A 12,343-nucleotide genomic window follows, 5' to 3' on the forward strand; every position below is an offset into this window, starting at 1 on the left:
CAATCTTGAGAAAGGAAAACGGAGCTGGAGGAATCAGGCTCCTTGACTTCAGACCTTACTACAAAGTTACAGTAATCAAGACAGTATGGTACTGGCACAAAAACAGAAATATAAATCAATGGAACAGGATAGAAAGCCCAGCGACAAACCCACGCAAATATGGTCATGTTATTTTTGATAAAGGAGACAAGAATATACAATGGAGAAAAGACAGCCACTTCAATAAGTGGTGCTGGGAAGACTGGACAGCTACATGTCAAACAATGAAATTAGAACACTCCCTAACACCATACACAAAAATAAACTAAAAATAGATTAAAGACCTAAATGTAAGGCCAGACACTATAAGACTCTTAGAGGAAAACATAGGCAGAACACTCTATGACATAAATCACAGCAAGATCCTTTTTGACCCACTTCCTAGAGAAATGGAAATAAAAACAAAAATAAACAAATGGGACCGAATGAAACTTCAAAGCTTTTGCACAGCAAAGGAAACCATAAACAAGACCAAAAGACAGCCCACAGAATGGGAGACAATATTTGCAAATGAAGCAACTGATAAAGGATTAATCTCCAAAATTTACAAGTAGCTCATGCAGCTCAATATCAAGAAAACAAACCCAATCCAAAAATGGGCAGAAGACCTAAATAGACATTTCTCCAAAGAAGATATACAGATTGCCAAAAAACACATGAAGGAATGCTCAACATCACTAATCATTAGAGAAATGCAAATCAAAACTACAATGAGGTAACACCTCACACTGTTCAGAATGGCCATCATCAAAAAATGTACAAACAATAAATCCTGGAGAGGGTGTGGAGAAAAGGGAACAAAGGGAACCCTCTTGCACTGTTGGTGGGAATGTAAATTGATACAGCCACTATGGAGAACAGTTGGAGGTTCCTTAAAAAACTAAAAATAGAACTACCGTATGACCCAGCAAGTGCACTACTGGGCATATACCCTGAGAAAACCATAATTCTAAAAGAGTCATGTACCACAATGTTCATTGCAGCTTTATTTACAGTAACCAGGACATGGTAGCAACCTAAGTGTCCATCAACAGATGAATGGATAAAGAAGACGTGGCACATATATACAATGGCATATTACTCAGCCATAAAACGAAATGAAATTGAGTTATTTGTAGTGAGGTGGATGGACCTAGATTCTGACATACAGAGTGAAGTAAGTCAGAAAGAGAAAAAGAAATACTGTATGCTAACACATACATATGGATTCTAAAAAGAAAAAAAATGGTTATGAAGAACCTAGGGGCAGGACAGGAACAAAGACATAGAGAATGGACTTGAGGACATGGGGAGGGGGAAGGGTAAGCTGGGACGAAGTAAGAGAGTGGACTTATATATACTATCAAATGTAAAACAGATAGCTAGTGGGAAGCAGCTGCATAGCACAGAGAGATCAGCTCGGTGCTTTGTGACCACCTAGAGGGGTGGGATTGGGAGGGTGGGAGGGAGATGCAAGAGGGAGGGGATATGGGAACATATGTATACGTATAGCTGATTCACTTTGTTATAAAGCGGAAACTAACACACCATTGTAAAGCAATTATACTCCAATAAAGATGTTAAAAAAAACATCTCTTGGAAGACAGAACAACAGATGAATAATAAAAATGTGTGCCTTTAAAGACCTTATTGTCCATGTAGACAAACATGACAAATGCTAAAATAGAAAAGGAGAGAAAAGAAGACAGGAACTAACCCTGGCAGGTATTTGGAGGGAGGATTGACAAAATATTAGTTGTCTCTCCAAATCCATCCTGATCTTCTTTCTGAATATTTAGGCATTTGTATTCTGTTGAACCTACATGTGGCCACATGAATAAAGTGCCACTAGTGAAAAGAACAGAGTTGATATCTGCAACTTTTATATCATCTTTTTAAAGACAGTTACCATGAATTCACTGCTCTTCTTTCCTTATAGCTAAAAAAGAGGATAAAGAGAGCATCTTTGGAAATCAGGTGGTGAGAATGGTGGAGTCATTCCTGAGAGCCTAAGTTTTTTCATGATGCTGTGGAACAGAGCCCACCCTAACTTTCTGTGGACTGTTACATGAGGGAGAAAAACATCTGTGTTTTTTAAGCTACTGCAGTTTTAATTCATTTGTTTTTAATAGCTGTATAGTCTTTATTACCCTAATAAATATAGAGGATATTTCAGGAAGGCCTCATAAAAAGCCAACTCAGTTACAAAGTCAGTCTTACAGGAGACAGAATAACAGAGGAGAAGGGATTTAAGGAAGAAAGAATACCACAGAAGGGAGAGAGAGAATGAACATACCAAAGCATGTAAGCAGTTTTAGTGTAAATGTTTCTAAATATGCTTAATTTTTTACACTTAGTACAGTGTGTATATATATATATATATATATATATATATATATATTTTTTTTTTTTTTTTTGCGGTACGCGGGCTTCTCACTGTTGTGGCCTCTCCTGTTGTGGAGCACAGGCTCCGGACGTGCAGGCTCAGCGGCCATGGCTCACGGGCCCAGCCACTCCGCGGCATGTGGGATCCTCCCGGACTGGGGCACGAACCCGTGTCCCCTGCATCGGCAGGCGGACTCTCAACCACTGTGCCGCCAGGGAAGCCCAGTACAGTGTATATTTTTAATACTTAATAAAAGCGTCAATATTTCTAGATATACTAAAATAATATACAAATAGTCAAACAGGATTTTTTATGAAGTCAAATTGAGATTTTTTTCTCTGTTATCTAGTCAATTTGCAAAGCAAAAACATGCTATTGATATTACTAAATAGCCTTCGTATCCAAAAATACTTTCCTAAGAAACACACAATTTATTTTTATGAGTTTACTATTTCTTTATACATACCACACAAAGCTCAAATAAAATGATTCCAAGAGACCAGACATCTGATTTGGGGCCAGAAGGCAACGGTTTCTCACTTGGCACATGATCATTGGTTTTGAAAATTCCTTGTGCAATTACCTCAGGTGCCAAGTATGATGGATACCTAAAATGGTATATTTTAGAAATGAATAATTACTATGAGCTAGAAAGGGGGAAAGAAGTATGTAGTGGTACATTTTTACTATCAGTACAGTACGACCTATGTAAAAGCTCAATGCAATTAGACAACTCTTTCTAGGAAGAATTCTAAACTAACCATAATACAGGCTTCTATGTCTAGGAATCAAGAGCAAATACATGAGTCTCAAATAATTTAAAACCTATCGTGTGTCTGCAATATTAGTTCCTTTCTTTGCTTTCCTCTGTGTTAACATATTGCCTTCTTGCAGCTTTCCAGGTTTCCAGGCGTTTTTCCTTCTTCCTTACTATCTTCTTTTTATCTTCTCTTCTCTTTATACTTAACTCTCCTCTTTATACTTAACTATCTTCTCTTTATACTTAACTCTTATTTAAAGCATATATTATCTTTGAAAATAGTATTTATTCTTTTGAATAGTAGCAATGTCAAAATCTGTAAAAATATATAAATTGAAAGGTAAGACTTTCTCCCATCTCTGTACTCCAGTCACCCACACATATGTATGTATAAATAAACTTTATCACCCATCATCATTGCCCCATAGGGAAGCACACTATATGCACTATTCTGTACCCTTTCTCACTCAAAATATATTTTAGAGATCATTCTAAAAACATAAGTATAGATTTGCCTCATTCTTTTTGAAAACTGCCAATAATTTCATTGTATTGATGCATTTAATTTACTTAAAGCAACTCTGAAGAAGGATATGTTGGAAGTTCCACTCTTTTGCTATTACAAACAATGCTGACGTGGATATATTACAAATATTCCCTTTCCCATGAATATGTATGTGTAGACGAAAGACAAATTCCTAGACATGGCACTACAAAGTCATAAGTTAGATGCATTTTAAATTTTGATTCATGTTGCCAAGTTGCCCTTTCAGGTTATGGCAATTTATATTCTCATAAGCAATATGAGTGCCTATTTCCCCTTACCTTCACCAACACAAGTTTTTTGAAAATTGCTTTAGTAAATACAAAAGACAGATTAAATGAATAAGGTATAAAGAATAAAGTTTAAAAGAACACCCATGTACCTATCAAGAAGTTTAAGTAAAGAATATGAAATTATCACTAAAGGTCCCTCTCTGCTTCTTCCTAATTATACCTCCCTGGTATCCCCCAAAAGGAATAGACAACTGGAATTTTTGTGTTTATAATTCTCTTCCATTTCTTTATAGCTTTACCATATGTTTGTAACCCTAAAAAGTATATTGTTTAGTCAAGCACATTTCTGAACTTTATAGTATTGGAATTATGCTGATGGTATTCCTTTGTGATTTGCTTTTTTAACCAACGTTATTTAAAAGAGCCATCCATATAGTTGCATGTAGATTTAAGTCATTAATTTTACTTCTATTTTATGAATATATCATAATTTATTCACTCTAATGTCAATAGGCATTTAAGTTATTTCCTGTCTTTTTCTATTATAAACAATGTTCCTAGAAATACTATGTGTACATCTGCAAAAGTTTCCCCAAGGGTATAAACCTAGGATTGAATTTCTAGGCCATAAGACATGTGCACTTTCAACTTTATAATATCATGCCAAATGTTTTTTGAAAGGGATTGTATCAATTTATACTCCCACGAGCAGTGTGCAACAGATCCTATTGCTTACTTCTCCAACACTTGTTAGACAGCAGTGACAGACTTTCTAATGTTTGGCCACCTGGTGGGTGGGACCTACACACCGTTGTAGTTTTAATTTGTATTTCCTTGATAACTAAAGAGGCTGAGGCACATTTTCATACACATAAATTTGTACTATGATATCATTTTACCCTAAGGTGATCATATTGATCTTCTAAATGAATGTGTGAAACCTCTGGAGACAAGTGAAGTCTAGTAGAAAAGCAATGAACTTAATATTATAATACCTGTATTCTAACTTCAGTCCTATCACATATTCTATATATGATTTGGGTTTCTTAATCTATAAAATAGGAATAATAATGCCTACCTCACAAAACTGTTATAAATATTAGTGAATACATAAAGAAGTTTTCTAAAAATGAAAAATATGACACATATGCAATGTTTTAGCTTTGTCATCATTAGCATGATACATCCAGAAGGTAAACTGTTCATTTTTAATCCTGATTTCCAGCACATCTAACCCCAAAATAACAGAATGGGTAGTGAAAAGTCAAGCAATACTATGGGTAAATTGTTATATCTAAAACTTCTGACTGGTGATCTCTGGAAGTACAGAGGCGACTTTTGCTCCCAAAATTCTAATTTCCTTTCTATCAAGGACTTGTTAATTAATAAAAATAATAAAACTTAGGATTTTTAAATGTAAATTATCTCCTTTCAACAAGTGTCTCTTCTTTAGCATAGCATTTTAACACTCTTACCGGAACTCTGCCGTGAGTATGACTGGTGAGATAAATGTAAGTGGCTTTCACCATCTGTCTGATGCTTTAACAAGGTATTAAGCTACTGGCCAAATAAAATGAATGTCCAATTTCTAACTCTTTACAATATTTTGAAACAGATGTTAACATTTTACTTTGTTGTTCTTTAATATTTGTCTTTTGAATCAACTGCAAGCTTCTTCTGGTGTAAATATTTTCTTTCATGACTTAGCTGTTTGATCACTTTATTTTTCCTGGCTAATGTTTCACATTTTGCTCTTTGATACTTTCTGGTCAGACCTTTTGGGTCAAAGACTTCAAAGTAAGCCAAACCAAATGGCACATGAGACCAATTCTATCCAAGCATTTTAAATTCAAACACAACTCTTCAAAATCCTTGATGTGCTTTAAGAAAAATCACTTCCTTTCTTCTATTCATCACTATAACCTAAAGAACCTTTAAGTAAAAGGCAAAAAATTAATTTTTGTTTGTATGGTTTTTGGAGTTCTCTCTCATACAAATTTAGACAAAATGAAGAAGCACATTAACTACAGCTGCCTAAAAGCTATTTTAAAAGGCAATTATTACATATGATGAAGATACCAGAGCTTTATTATGAACTGAATTTTATTATTTCAAAAGGTTTTTTTTAAAACAAATACAGTGTAGGCTATTTTTATAAAATATTGTTTTTGTGCTTGTGAAAACAATTGTTTGTTGCCTACAACCACAAGCTTTGGTATGTAAAACTATAAGACTATGAATTTATGCACATTAATAAGTAGGCCATCAAAACAGAAAATTTCCCATTAAATAATGAGCTTCTTGAAGAATGGGAACCTATCTTGTCCATGTTTGTATATCCAGCAGCCATAAGAAAATGTATTTGATAAATATTTTCTTAATAAATAAAGGAAGGAATGACTAAACAATTTATTTTAAGATTATAGCTATGGCCAAGCTAATGAAAATTTTAAGTGACAAAACTATAAGCTAACTTACAAAGATAAAAGGTAATTTATAAATGAGATCTTTTTTTAAAAACATCTAGTTAAGTTTTTAGGCAATGTTTTCCTGCAGAAACATACTCCATGACTCCAAACCATAATTCCCAATAATGGAGTGACAGAACTGACTTTAGGGAGCCCAAAGAGCAAAACACAAATCGATACTATTAAACAGAATCTCACAGCAATTAAGAAATATGCTTAAGGTCTCTAGAAAATTGTATTATATCATTTTAATTTGCTGATTTTGATAATTGTTTTGTGGTTATGTAAGAAAATTCCTTACTTTAGGAAATACAAACTGAAGTATTGAGGGGTAAATGGCCATTATATACACTAATAATTCTTAAATAATTCAGAAAAAATATATTATACACAAATACATATATATGTGTAAGATAAAAGAAAGAGAAAAAAATGTAGTGAAATGTTAACATTTGGGGAGTCTGAGTTAAGGCTATACAGGAAATTTTTGTACTATTTTGTAACTTCTATGTATCTAAAATTAAACACTTATAAAGAATTATATTATTAACATGTTTAAAAAGCAACCAAACAATAAATATAATACAGACATCTATATCAAAGCATTCAATTGAGTCCAGGATGAAATAAACTTTCATTCCTTTTTTGGAGGCTAACATAAATCTGGAATTCCATATCAGAACCTCTCCGAACTTAAACACAGACTTTCAGTTAGAGAATCCACCCCATTACCTCTGACAGCTACAGTGACTCGACTTGAAGCTTAATGTACAACTACATCTTAAAGAACAGGGAATTAAACTTAGAAATATTAGAAGATAATATGAGAGTGATTTTTCTGTCTTTTGAGGAACATACATTAAGTGAGAATCTTGTCAGCCTTCTTGCCTTAAATTTACCTAATTCTGAATGAAATAAAATTAATTTTAGTAAGCATTATAAGGTGAAGAAAGTCAATAATCTGCTAGCCTCACTACCAATTCAATGAAAGATCAACATCAGGGACCTTTTGTATGCTGGGAAAAACTCATTGTCTACTCTTAGAAGTATTTGGAAAATTAAGATATTTTTAATTTTAAAAAGGTAGTTTTATGTCAAAAATAATAAATTAACAAAATACACACTTCATTAAAGATTAGAAAGTTTAAGCCGGAACTCAGAAAAAAAAAATTCTTACCCAATTGGGAAATCAACATCATCACCATATGCTGTCATGTGATAAAGTCCAAATTTAGCCAATTTAACATGTCCCTATAATAATAAAGGAAGAAAAAAAATCATTATAAAATATTTTAATATCACTGACAGGGAAAATTATGATTATACATTTTATAAGTAAGGACACTATCATATAGTCAGATACATTAAGAAAATATTATATTTTAATTTGCCATAATTTTATTAAAAACTATTTGTCAGTGTTTGAAGTCTGCTTTATATTCATTACAAACATATATATACACACATACATATTTTATATATCAAAATGACAACATTTAAAAATTTTTGCTGCTTATTATTTTCTGGGCTTCTCTAAATAGCAAAAATGTTCTTAGTTGTCTTGAATCCTCAATTAGAATATATTGTGGTAATTTTCACAAAAGAAAATTTTTTCAGGGAGTTGCAAGTCCACTCACAATGTTATAATTTAAACTTGACATGGACATTTTTAACTTGGAAAGGTCAGTTCACAAATCAAGATATTAGTGAATCTGCTTGATTCCCAACAATTTTTTATACTGTTTGAGAATAAGCATAATGATCACAAAAGCAAGATTCTTAAAAGGCAAAACAAATTTAGAAGTCCCTTAAGGTTTTCCCCCTTTAGATGTTTAAGACTTTATAAAACCATAGTCAATTTAAAAGTTGTTTTCTTTTTCTCAAGAACTCTATTTCCCAGAATTACAAAACATTTATATTTTAAAACAATTCAGACAGTTAAGATACTCTACTACCATAAGTATGAAATTAATGAGCACCATTTATCTTTATTTTTAATATCATAGGGTATATATACTGAAAGTCTGGAAGAAAGTCAGAGAAAAAGAATAATCCTACTAATACAAAAGATAATTCCCCAGAAAATGTTTCCTCAAAACTATTTTATACGCTTATGAAAAAGAATGAAATTATGATTATTCCTGAAAAAATACCACCTTGCTACCCATAATTCTCTTAGAGGTTGACTAGCTTCTTAGAAATCCCCCATAAGATTTCCAAGTAGAGAATCTGTACTCCAATTAAAAAAAGAAGCTAGGTATGAACAGCTGGTAAACAAAGAAAATAAATGAGGAATAAAGTGAAAAGAGGAAGTAGGAAAGAAGAATAAAGTGGAGAAAACACAATTCAGTTGTGCTATGAGAAAAATATTCTATGTAAATAGTCAGAGAATCTTTCTTAAGATGAAAGCAAATTCAGAGAAGGAGTGGATTGGGAAGACACAATGTGTATGTATCTTTTAGAAAATGAATGGAAGGAAAAACAAAACAAGTTACAAAATGGGTCTGGGGAAAAAAGAATAATGAATGTGAAAGACACACGGATTCATATAATTTAGAGATACTTTATTTTTAAACAACCACAAATATATTACATTCATATAATCTTTTCATTATGAATACGCTTAAGACATATTCTAATTCTACAGTCCCTCTGATTCACTAAGTGGGCCTGATTTCAGTAGCTTCCAATGTGAAATAAAAAGCAAATATTTAATATACTATTTGATGATTACCTTTCGATCCAAAAGGATATTATGAGGAGACAGTGCCCGGTGTACTATACCATGTTTGTTCATATACTGCAAGCCCTGAAGTATCTCAAATGCTATGCACAAAACCTTTGAATATCTACAAAGAAAACAAAAGAGTCACAGATCAATAGGTCAATTACAAAGCAGATATAGAACCTGTTTTAAGAAATAAAATGAGGTTCACTGATAAAATTCAAAGATATATATATATATGTGTGTATATATATGTGTGTGTATATATATGTGTGTGTGTGTGTGTATATATATATATATATATATATATTTTTTTTTTTTTTGGCCATGTGCCTTGTGAGATTTTAGTTCCCTGACCAGGGATTGAACCCAGACTTTCAGCAGTGAAAGTGCAGAGTCCTAACCACTGGAACCACCAGGGGATCCCCCAAAGAGCTATATTTTTATTGTACCTCCTCTATTCAGAGAAAATAGACTCTACACATTTTCTAAACTATTTACTTCGACATATTTTTGATTTTCCACTTACAACAGAATTGATCTGACAAAGAACGTAGTTTTCTAAAGGCTACTCTAATTGAAGTATAATTCTTCCATGAAGGTAGTTTAATATTGATGGTATACAAATGACCTTGACCTTCAGCAGGTTGGACTTTGCCAAATTATCAGGACACTTGCAGATATATGGCAGAACTAAGTCAATGAAAACCACCTATCTTGCTCAAGACAAAACACCTATGTCCCTGAAAAATAGCTATAATACATTTTATAGCAGATAGACCTGAGCTTACTTTCCAGATCAATCCACAAAGCAACCTCCAGTAATTTATCAAACATTTCTTTCTTATCCTATTCTCTCTTAAGCCAACTTCCACAGGGATGCCCAGTTTCTTTGTCTTGCTCTCTGTCTTCCTCTCCCTCTCTCTCTCTCCTTTTTTTTTTTTTTTAAATAAAACATCATTCATATAGGAAGTTAGGAAGAATATACAGAAAAGTAGGGGAGAATAATTCAAACCCAATCCTCAAACCACTAATATTAACATTTGGGTACAGATCTCTTTTCTTCCCCCTTTTTTTTTTTTACACTTTAAATCAGACTTTAAAAAACTAAATAAATATGAGGGTAACAACTAAATTAATTTTTTAAAAGGTATAAACAACAAGCTAATAATAGAGATACAATGAAATTATATATATAAAAAGTCAACCTAAAAGCAGGGCAAATAAAAGGAAAAAAGAACAAAGAACAAATGGAACAATTAGAAAACAATTAACAGATTTTTTTTTTTCTTTTTTTTTTTGGGGTACGCGGGCCTCTCACTGTTATGACCTCTCCCACTGCGGAGCACAGGCTCCGGACGTGCAGGCTCAGCAGCCATGGCTCACGGGCCCAGCCACTCCGCGCCATGTGGGATCTTCCCGGACCAGGGCATGAACCCGCGCCCCCTGCATCGGCAGGCGGACTCTCAACCACTGCGCCACCAGGGAAGCCCAATTAACAGATTTTAATTCAGATATATCAACCATTACATTATATGTAACTGCTCCAAAGTCACCAATTCAGACTTGATTATATTCAGGTTACAAGGAACCCACATTAAATAAAAAATGTTAAGTTAAAAGATCACTGATTGTCATGGGCTTGGGTGGAGGGAATGGGTTGATACAAAGGAGTATGAGAAAATTTTACATGATGGAATTGTTCTATTTCTAATTTTGATGATGGTTATAGGACTGAGTTGGCCAAACTGATTTAACTGCACGCTAAAAAGGGTAAATTGTAAGGTATGTAAATTAATCGCAATAAACTTGACATAAAAAGAAGGCCAAATACAATTTAAAAAAAGAATAATTTCACTATGACTCCCTCCTCTAAATTAAAACCATAAGAAAGAACAAGAGATGAAAAGTTAAAATCTCTCTCTCTTCTCATCCTTGTCTGACTTTCCAGAAGTAACCATCTCTAGCAGTTTGTGTTTTCAACTCTTCTGGTGGTTAGACTTTTACGTAATTATAATTAACTCTTCACTATGCAAGACGATATAATTAACATACTTCTCCATTTTCCTTTTCTAACTCCTGATTTTTTAAATTAATTAGTTTATTTACTTATTTTTGGCTGTGTTGGGTCTTCGTTGCTGTGCGCGGGCTTTCTCTAGTTGTGGTGAGTGGGGGCTACTCTTCGTTGCAGTGTGCAGGCTTCTCATTGCGGTGGCTTCTCTTGTTGCAGAGCACAGGCTCTAGGCGCACGGGCTTCAGCAGTTATGGCATGCAGGCTCAGTAGTTGTGGCTCATGGGCTCTAGAGCGCAGGCTCAGTAGTTGTGGTGCATGGGCTTAGTTGTTCCGCGGCATGTGGCATCTTCCTGGACCAGGGCTGGAACCTGTGTCCCCTGCATTGGCAGGTGGATTCTTAACTACTGTGCCACCAAGGAAGTCTCTTTTTTTTTTTATTGTTTATATTATTTTACATTATCAAATTTTATAAGACAGATGAAAGATGCCTTTGCTCCTTTCTTAAAGACTAAACAGATAAACAAGTAAATATATAACATGATATATAGCGATTAAGTGCTAAGGAGAAAAAGTAGAGAAGAGAAGACAGAATGTGGGTTGCTATTTTATATATACAGTGTGATCAAGGAAGGCTTCACTGAGGTGACATTTGTGCCGAAATCTAAAGGAAATGAAAAAGACATGCAGCTCCCTGGGAAATGTGTAATTCAGGCAGAGGGCACAGTAAGCAAGTCTTAACTGGAAGAATACACAGCAGTTCAAAAAAGAAAAACAAATTTTAAAAAAACCACCAAAAAACACAATGAAGCTACTGTGTATGCAGTAGAATGAGCAAAAGGTGAAACTGGGAGGAGATGAGGGCAGAGAGGTAGCAAGTCAGAGGGCTAGATCATGTGAGGCCATTTAGGCCTTGGCTTTTACTCTGAGACAGATGGGAAGTGTTTTGGTACACTGCTGCACTACGTATAGTAAAAATTTACCATGGAACTAAGCAGAGAAAGAAATAAAAACCTAAGCCACTTAACCCCTAGCTCTCCAGAGAAAATATCTCAGTCATCAGGATTTAATGGATACTATAATTTTATAATTATAACTGTATTCATGAATTTTATCATCAGCTACTATCATTTTTTATACCTCATATGATTCTTTTTGTGTTTCCTTTTTATTTAGCTAGAATATAGTCATGAGAAAA

The 12,343-nt window shown here is 33.8% G+C and overlaps 1 protein-coding gene across 5 annotated transcripts in view; it reads right to left on the minus strand.

Annotated features, from left to right (window-relative positions):
• Positions 1-12,343, minus strand: part of TBCK (TBC1 domain containing kinase) — a 236,088-nt gene that overhangs the window by 181,537 nt on the left and 42,208 nt on the right. For all 5 annotated transcript variants that reach the window (XR_003432228.1, XR_003432229.1, XM_027103446.1 and 2 more), the window contains exons 4-6: positions 9,144-9,258; positions 7,587-7,660; positions 2,871-3,012 (exon numbers count right to left, since the gene is read on the minus strand). Coding sequence is in view for 3 of the 5 variants with exons in the window: in XM_027103446.1 (XP_026959247.1) it covers positions 2,871-3,012; positions 7,587-7,660; positions 9,144-9,258 (331 nt within the window). In the remaining 2 variants the exon portion in view is untranslated. The remainder of the gene's footprint in view (positions 1-2,870; positions 3,013-7,586; positions 7,661-9,143; positions 9,259-12,343) is intronic.

Source organism: Aethalodelphis obliquidens, unplaced genomic scaffold, assembly GCF_003676395.1.
Source record: "Aethalodelphis obliquidens isolate GAN/ISIS:26980383/991018 unplaced genomic scaffold, ASM367639v1 scaffold6, whole genome shotgun sequence".
Lineage (NCBI taxonomy): Eukaryota > Metazoa > Chordata > Mammalia > Artiodactyla > Delphinidae > Aethalodelphis > Aethalodelphis obliquidens.